The sequence below is a fragment of the Medicago sativa genome, chromosome 8 (assembly GCF_051527215.1).
Source record: "Medicago sativa cultivar Bolivia chromosome 8, Bolivia_mono, whole genome shotgun sequence".
NCBI classification, from domain to species: Eukaryota; Viridiplantae; Streptophyta; class Magnoliopsida; order Fabales; family Fabaceae; genus Medicago; species Medicago sativa.
The window spans coordinates 62,731,763-62,741,351 of NC_140756.1; the positions used below are offsets into that span (position 1 = coordinate 62,731,763).

A 9,589-nucleotide genomic window follows, 5' to 3' on the forward strand; every position below is an offset into this window, starting at 1 on the left:
CAATTGAAAAAATACACCATTTTATTTAGTTTTAATTTCATCTACATAACATTGCATTCTTCCTAAATATATGTCGTATCATCATGACGTTGGATTTAAGTTTAAATTTTGACAATTTACCAAAAATATTGGCATTGAATTGTCTTATACTTAGCGTAATGATTTGCAGCGCCCTTTGAAAACTCAAAAGAATGAATAGAACACAATACATGTACTCTACAAAAGCAACTCTATAGGTTATCACATCGAATTCTCTCATATAAGATGAGTCATCACAGAAAGGAATGCATTTCGCTTTGAATTGAATCTTACTGCCCTGCCAACTTACAAGTTTCAATTAACAGAGGAGCACGATCCAATTCAAAGAAAACTCTTAGAGGTGCATTCCTGTCATCACATAAAGGAATGCATTCCGAGAGGTTGCTTTGAACTTAATCTTACTGCCCTGCCAACTGACAAGTTTCAATTGACAGAGGAGCATGATCAAGCTCACAAGAACCTCTTAGAGGTGCATTCCCTTCCGTGACACTCATCCTATACGAAGGAATTCGATGTGGTAACCTATATAGCTGATTCGACATAATACATGTTGTGTTCTCTTAATCTTTTGATTTTCCAAAGAGACTTGCAAATCACTACATTCAGTATAAGACACTTCAATACCAACATCTTCAGCAAACTAACAAGAATAAAACTTAAATTTCAACAAAATAGAGACACGTAGTAAAGAAAAACCTAATCATTATCTTCTGGTTCTGGCGGAATCAAACTCTTGAGAATATCTTCAAGCGATCTCAGCAACGTGACAAACATATCAATCCACGGGAACATGCTGTGCTGCCAAAAAATCGAGAACATGCTCCTCACGTCGTCATCGTTCGTTAATTCTAGCCGACTGAACAATATTCTCCTCTCGTCAAACGTTGGACGTTTATACCAAACGTATTCCATTCTCCTTGTGTCTCCGGGGTTGAGTCCTTGGTTGATTTCATTCAGTTGATCCTTTTGACCTTTTAACGTGATATTAATGTACCAAACCTTGAACAACTGAGGATTTCCACCGTTGAAGCTTATGCAAACACTGAACAAATCGGCCATTGTTTCAGATCTACACCATAAAAAATTAAACAATCAATGAAAAATTTATTCAAACATTTCATCAAACACTTGGAGTGCAAATTATACATAAACCCTAAAACTCATAGCTACAACATAAACATGCAAACATCTAAACAATTAAGCAATATAAGTTATTTACATCTAACATTGTATCATTTCTTGCCAAAAAAATGAAAATTTAAACAAACCCTAAAACTAAAAAAATTCTAATTTATGAGGAAAAATCTAACATATAACATAAAAGGTTAATGATGTTTGATTATGAAAACTTACTTGTTATTAGAGTGTTGTTTGATTTGAACTTGAAGGAACTTTGGATTTGGGTGATTTGAGAGAGATTTTGGAGATTTTAGATGTGAAATGAGGAAATGAGTTGTTGTTTGACCTTTAAAATGACAAGCAACTCACACAGTGTGAGTTAACTCACACTGGTTTAACACATGCGTGAGTTAACTCACGCCAGGGGCATTTTCGAAAGTTTGGTTGGAATTAAAGTGAGCAAAACCTGTTGGGAGAAGAGCAATTTTCCAATTATTATAGGCCTGGGCCTGACCTATTACCTCTCATAGGCTCATTTTTAAGAATTGGACCGCTTTTTAAAGGTCCGATGAAGCCTGAAAGCTTATTTAAAAGCCTATTTTACACTAAAGTCTAACCACACCTGTAAACTTACGACTAAATAGGATAAATCTTATGAAGGTCTAAAACACACGAATATGTCTGCTACTAAATAACAAAATCTTATGAAAGTCTAATCATACCAATATACCTACTACTAAATAGCCAAATCATATGAAGCCTTGGGGTTATTAAAAAGATTTCAACAATATTAATAATGAAAGATATATGTATACTATAAAAAACTTAATAGGCCGGCCTGATAGACTTAATAAGCTTTTTTGTAAGTCTTAGCCTAACCTATTTAATTAATTAGGCTTTATAAAAAAATTGGGCCTAAACTTTTTATTAAACGAGCTCGACCAAACTACATTTTAAATAGGCTAGGTCGTAGGCCCCGTCGGACGACATGGCCTATTACCACCCTAGTTGCATGCAAACCTCCAACTATATATTAATTCTTCATGGAAATTACTAATTTGCACATGCATAAAATTGTCTTCCTAAGAAGTTGGAGTTTTAATCACGTGTAGTTAACTTCTGAAAATCACGTTGATTTGAAACGTTAAATATTTGATCCTACGCAGATTCATCAAAATTTCTTAAAGCATTATTCTTTTCCTAGGTCATGCTTTTGGGGTGTTATTATTACTGAAATCCCTGGTCACTGAGGTGAGTTATCTTGTAATCATCAATGTGTTTTGTTGAATCTGTTTTTGTTCGTATTCTCTTTCTAGGTACTCCATGTTTTGGTTATAGCTACAGAATTTTCATTCCATGATGTTTTTGTTATTATTATAGATTTTGTTTAATAGTTTGTTAATAGTTAATCAGTTCTATCAAGAATTGTAATAGTTATTGTGGCGTGTGACACAGTTCTAAATTATGTTTGAGGTTTACGTGCAAATCTTGATTTTTGGTGAAATGTGCCAAATAGCTATTGCAATTGCCATTGAGACCCTAAAATCTTAAAAATTTAATTTTGCGGCCGCAATTGTGGTTGAAGACCGCAATTTAGAACTATGGTGTGTAGCTTTTGATTTTTGGGACTTCATTTTGGACCGTGTTTAGCGTAAAAAAAAACCCTTGCAGTCAAGCATTGGTGACCGTCCAATTAAGTTTGAACAGTCTTGATTTAAGTACAACATTTTTAGAATTATAAAATAAAAATTAAATCCGCTCTTTCTTGGGCGTACGATCTAGATCAAACGGCCACCCATTTCCCTTCATTTGGGCATGGTTTCTCATGGTTTCATTTCAGGGTTTTTCTCTTTTCTTTTTTTATTTTATCTAAGAGTGTCTACTTGAAATTATCCGGAAAATCTTTTCCATATGTTATTACTTTAATTTTAACTTTTCTCTTTGAATCGAAATGCTGCTTATTTCGTCTCATTTAGTGTATTGACACAACTGTCTCCAATGGAATTTGAACTCGGTCAGAAGTTACAAAGCGAAACTCTTATCACTAAGCTGACACCTCATGCGACAAAATCTTTACAGCTTGCAAAAGTTACAATATAGATGATATCATTATTTATTATTTTTCATGTTTCTTTGTTTTTTGTGTGTGACTGTGTGTGTGTTTGTTTAGAAGGAAATCAGCATTCCTTCAATGGCACAGGATACCTTTAAAGTTGATTCACAACAAAAACATCTCGGTCGCTTAAAAGATCAAGTTCGCTTGATTAAAAGGAAAGACTGCGAACGCCACGAGGTTGCTCCAATCCAGAACAAACTATCATTTGAGAATGGTTTCTCTATAGTGTTCCATGCATGCCAATTGTTGGTCCAGAAAAATGATGGAATGATATTAATAGGGGTAGGGGGTCCTTCTGGGGCTGGGAAGACTGTGTTTGCTGAAAAGATATTCAACTCCATGCCTGATATTGCAGTCATTTCAATGGACAATTACAATGATTCTAGTCGCATTGTCGATGGAAACTTCGATGGTAAATCACTGTTTCATCTTTTCTTATGTGATGCTTTAGCATTCCTTTTGTGGTGCATATAAAAACTTTCTTCATTGAGCTAATTACATGAAAAGAAAGTCGGTTATTTTCTTGTTCACCTTTCTTGCCATTAATTTATAACAGGAATTTCATATAATGACCAGGAGAAGGGAAGATATAAATTAATGGAATAAGCTTAAGGTGTAAGATCTCATAAAATGAAAGTGCTAGTTTTTTCTACCAAAAGTATTTTTTCACATGTTAGTCATTGACTACTTATTGTGTAGAAAACACTATAATTTTAAAATGGTTAGCATTATAGAAGTTGCTCATGCATGAAGGACATTAGTATGTTGATGCAAAGATAGATTACCTGATCCGCATAATGACTTGTCTGTGTATCACTTTCAATTCATACTTTGATATTTTGACAATACTTTCACCTATACTATATCTCTTTGAGCAGATCCACGCTTAACAGACTACGAAACGTTGCTCCGAAATGTACATGATTTAAAGGCAGGAAAACCAGTCCAAGTTCCTGTGTATGATTACAAATCCAGTTCACGTACAGGATACAGGTTAATTCTAAGCTACCTCTGAATACTTTGGTAGATTTTTCATACGTAAATAAAAAAGTATTGACTAATTTTGTTAGCGGTAAGACAATGTTTTTATTTTTGAGAAGAATAAAATTTCATAAGCTTAATATCTATTCGAATTTGGAACGAGAGAACGAAAAGATATCCAAGTCTACAAAAAGAAATTTTGAATTGGACTTGTGTGTCATGTTTCTGTATTCTATATTCCTTAATTTATTAGGCAAATTTTAGGCTATGCCTTCAACTTTAGATTGCATTGTATTTTATTTTGCAGGACGGTTGAAGTGCCGAGCTCTCGCATTGTGATTATAGAGGGCATTTATGCTTTGAGTGAGAGATTGCGACCTTTACTAGACCTTCGAGTATCTGTAACAGGCGGTGTGCATCTTGACCTTATCAAACGAGTTATACGTGATATACAACGTGCTGGTCAAGAACCTCAAGAAATTATTCATCAAATATCTGAGACGGTGCATGCTTTATTTTCATTCCCTTCATTCATTTACATACACAAAGATTTGGAATGTATTTGTGCTTGCTTAGACAATTTCTCAATTTATTCTGCTTCTGCAGGTATATCCAATGTACAAGGCTTATATTGAGCCAGATCTCCAAACTGCACACATAAAAATAAACAACAAGTTTAATCCATTTTTCGGATTCCAAAGCCCTACTTACATTTTAAAGGTTAGTTCTCAAAAACATTATTGTAGTTGCACTTTTGTCACTGTCAGTACATAAGTTTAGAAATTCCTGTTAACTCTGATATTTGTTGTGACTGTTGAATGTCGGTGCTATATAATGAGAGTTACTGATCGATGCTGTAACTTGTTCTAGTCAACCAGGAATGTAACGGTGGATCAAATTAAAGCGGTTCTCTCCCAAAATTTTGAGGAGACAACTGAGCAAACATATGACATATATCTTCTACCACCTGGTGAAAATCCAGAGAGCTGTCAATCATATTTACGGATGCGAAATAAGGATGGGAAATACAGTCTCATGTTTGAGGTATGCCTCATCCAGTTTTGGTTCTTTTGAAAAATATTTTAAAATCCGAAAAGCCAAGAACGAACTTGTTGCCTTGTGTAAACTAATTGATGACTTATACTTCAAGGAATGGGTGACTGAAGATCCATTTGTCATATCACCGAGAATTACTTTTGCGGTCAGTGTGCGTCTTCTTGGTGGACTGATGGCCCTTGGATACACAATAGCAACTATTCTTAAAAGAAGTAGCCATGTCTTATCTGATGATAGGATTTGTGTTAAACTAGATTGGCTTGAGCAACTAAATCGACATTATGTTCAGGTAATGTTAGAGTACCTCTATAATGCTATTTTACTACTATCAAATGCTTTAGTGATATTATCATTTGTTTACAATCTTCTGGTGTTTTGGATTTGGTGTTTATACGCACATGTATCTTCTGTGGTTTAGCAACATGGTTTCAAACCATAGTTGTGGCCGGATTTGTAGTTGTAAGTACAGGCATTGTGGCTGTTGCAGTATTTTTTACAGACGTCATGTCTCACTTTCGATATCCTTTTGTCTATTTTTTGGTAAAACTTTCGATATAAGTCTTATTACTGTATTACTGGACATGTTAAGTAATGTAGTAAATTTTTTGGATCTGATTAGTTTACATGTATCTCATTATATGTTTGTTAACAGAAGTATTGTTGTTTAGTAAAAGAATGTATCTCATTATTTATAGCATTTTATCGAACTCGACATAATGTAGCATTTGAATTTATATCTTATAGCCTTTTTAATTTTTACTCTCAGTTTTCTGTTACAAAGTGAGTCAAATTCCTCTTACATTTACTAACGAATGATAGAGGAAGAATGAAGAAAAATTTCTATGAGGACATTAAGAATTCTTGCGGTCCAATGCGACCATAGCACCCTCAGTGTTGCAACTTTTGTGGTGTTGTGTTTCAAAAGTTTTCGTGATTTAAAAAATGCAATTGTGGTGTGACGCAGTTACAAACATTTATACATCACATGATGTGATTTGCAATTTGAATCCATGTTTATCATATTTCAGGTTTCACATTTTGTGCTATTATTTATTCTTTGGTTTGTATATTTCTTTAATTTGGTTGATAACACATTACATAATAATAATAAACAGGTACAAGGAACAGATCGACTAGTTGTAAAAAACATAGCACAACAATTGGGTTTGGAAGGTTCGTACGTTCCCCGTACCTACATTGAGCAGATTCAACTTGAAAAGCTTGTAATGGTATGAATTTTTTTTTTGTCTGCTAGTACCTAGTCTCTTATCATCATTCGCTTTCTAACTATTCGACACAGGCCATGCCAGATGATTTAAGGACAAAACTCAACCTTCATGAGGATTTGGTGTCAAACCCCAAAGCAGCATTTTTAAGAACCTCTAGTGATCGGGTTTCCATGAGACATATACGTATGAGAAGGTGAATATTTTCCATATATATATATATATATACACACACTTTTCTACCGACTCTTTACAACAATCAATCACATACAATATTGCAAGTCTTATAATTGTGCACTGAAATATTCCTTTAAGCTTGAATGGTTCTTTTTTCATTGTGTCTTGCATTACAAACATTCTTCTATTTCATCTATCTTGTTTAACTTTTATTATCGACATTCTAAGCTATCTCATCGTCATTTTGTATGATAGACCCAAGATCGTATGTTAACCAATGTTAATCTCTTAGCTAGAAGTTTTGTGCTTCCTGCTATTTCATTTATTCTACTTATACTTAAAATCAATGTCATATGCTCCTAAGGTTTGTCTCAACAGATCTATTCATTTTCTTACCATGATTTATCTCTACTCTCCAACTAGTTTATATCATCTGCAATAAAACTTGTACTTCGACACAAACTTTTGGATATTTTCAACATCGCAAATATAAATTCAATATAATTAAGGGCACAAAGTTAACTCTTGGTGTTGAAAATCTTCTGTGGCTCCACGTTGAGTTCTCAGTCTAGTCTTGGCCTTTTGTACATATATTTGATATGTCAAATGTAGGCAATGCAGAGTCCTTTTTTCTTGAAAGTCTTATACAAAATCTCTCTAGGAACTCTATCAGATGTCTTTTCTTAAATCAATGAAAATCATATCTAAATCTTTTCTATTTTTCTGATATCTCTGAATTTAACGAATAATAAGGCCAATGTGCATCTTGAACAGTGATATATCGCAGTCAAGTTCAAATCAAAAAGATGAGAATCAAGCAAAAGTAACTGGTTTCGTTTCGAACAATCGAGGATTTCATAAAAGTAATTCAGATTCTGAAACGAAACAGGAAAATCAGGTAACTTTTTAGCAATTTTAATTGTAAAATTATTTTCTTAATTTAAATATCATTTTCTATCAGTCCATTGAACAAATGTTTTGTTTAATTCTTATCTGCATTTGTCATAATATTTTGGTACTTGGCAGGGAGCCATCACTCAGCTTTCAGAACAAATTTCATCGCTGCATGACAGAATGGGCGAATTTACAAATCGTATAGAAGAGCTGAACTCAAAGTTAACCATCAAGAAAAATTGTCCAAGCCAACAAAATATGGCCGTGCAAGCTGAGTCCTATGATGGTTCTGCTCCTACCTCTTATTTCATCACTAGTTTGAATAATGGTTCCCTAAATGGACTCTCATCACAGTTGGCTAAGGAATCGCATTTAAGTGATGAGGTATGTATCTTTTCAGAGTCTATAATACTAGATGGTTTTTCTACCATGTGTGCTATGTCAACTTCCCATAAGTATCTTAAAATTATGATTAAACAATAAGATAAATAAATCAACTGTAAAAAAACGTGGTGTACTTTTTAACGACGCGCAACTTATACTCAGCCTTTTGGCGTGCGCTGCCGATGACTTTTTTTGGCTACTAGGGTGTCAACATAGTTGGGATGTCAGGGGTCATTGTTATGCCTCCGCATGCGAATTCTTTTGCTAAAAATAATAAGTCCGAGTCAATGTGGGATAGATTTATTTGTACATTGTTCTATCAAATAAGAATTTGTTCTTAGCCTTATAGGCTTATAACTATATATTATAAAATGTGCTTGTAACCCAATACATTTATATAACCTTTGTGAATTACTGGATTGCATGTTGATCATCAGATATCAGGTATTGCACGGTGCCAGCGTCATATAATGAATCAGTTAGATAATTTGAACAATCTTTTTTGTGGAAATTTGGAAGAGAAGCCTCATCAAACAAGAAACAACTCGAAAAGTGTAGATTCTTCTTCAGATTCGGGTGGTCGTCATATAATGGTGGCAGTGGCTATTGGTTGTGGTTGTTTGGGAATCTTCTTAATGAAGGGTTTGTTAACCTCAAATTGATTCTTGTAAATATAATCAATGCTATAGGGTAGTTTATTTTTCTTCTACATCATGATATTTTAGATTACATGTTTTTTTAGCAAAACTTGAATCATCATTATTTTGAAGAACAAAATCGTAGATAAACTATAAGCTCAGATTGACACACTCAAATTTCAGCATGTTAATGTTTGTTAGATTCTAGTAATTGATTTCTGAGTTTGGTAGAGAGAGGTCTGAAATCTCCATTTTAACTACATATTTAGGCCAATAATAAGTAAGCTAACATTGCTAAATCAAATTGATAAAGCTAACTCTTTGTCTTTGTTTGAGGAAATTTTCTCTAGAAATTTTCTTACATTTTCAACTTTTTTTTAAGGGACACATTTTTAATTTTTCATATGCTCAATTATATATTTACATGTGTTTTATTTAGGAGTGCATAAAATTATCATATAAATCTTTAATTATCGCAAAATAACAATATTTTTTTTTCTTCAAAAAAAATAATATTTTTTTGTTACTTCAAAATATAACATAAACTAGAAATTTGAAAATAGGGTTAATAGTGTTTTTTGTCTTCATAATATTGGACCAATCTGGTTTTAGTCTCAACAATTTTCTTTATTCTATCATTTATGCTTCTATTTTAAATCATTTATGGAAACCAGCCATCAAATAATGATGATGTGACATTTTGATGTAACAAACTATATGCTTAGCTGAACATTTTAAAATGATGTTGTACTTTCTTAGTTCATGAGTTAAAAGAATTAAACTCTTATTTTATTTATTTTTCTCCATGCTCCTTTGGAAAAGAATATCAAAACCCATTTCTTCTTTCTCCAACATACCGCCACCGCCACCAAATTCTTCAGGTTGCCGTGTTGTCGGCTAGGCTACATTGGCCATGAAGTCATGGTCACTATTATCCTTTCTACGTGATCTATTATTAC

At 33.4% G+C, this 9,589-nt stretch overlaps 1 protein-coding gene across 1 annotated transcript; it reads left to right on the forward strand.

The window, feature by feature from the left end:
* Positions 1–3,332: 3,332 nt before the first annotated feature.
* On the forward strand, positions 3,333–8,859 carry LOC146900332 (inorganic pyrophosphatase TTM2-like). The gene is made up of 11 exons (XM_085736063.1): positions 3,333–3,686; positions 4,153–4,267; positions 4,563–4,758; positions 4,862–4,975; positions 5,126–5,299; positions 5,406–5,600; positions 6,427–6,540; positions 6,612–6,733; positions 7,489–7,612; positions 7,741–7,992; positions 8,430–8,859. The coding sequence occupies exons 1-11, from the start codon at positions 3,350–3,352 to the stop codon at positions 8,652–8,654; spliced, it is 1,968 nt and encodes a 655-aa protein (XP_085592189.1). The 5' UTR covers positions 3,333–3,349; the 3' UTR covers positions 8,655–8,859.
* Positions 8,860–9,589: the final 730 nt, after the last annotated feature.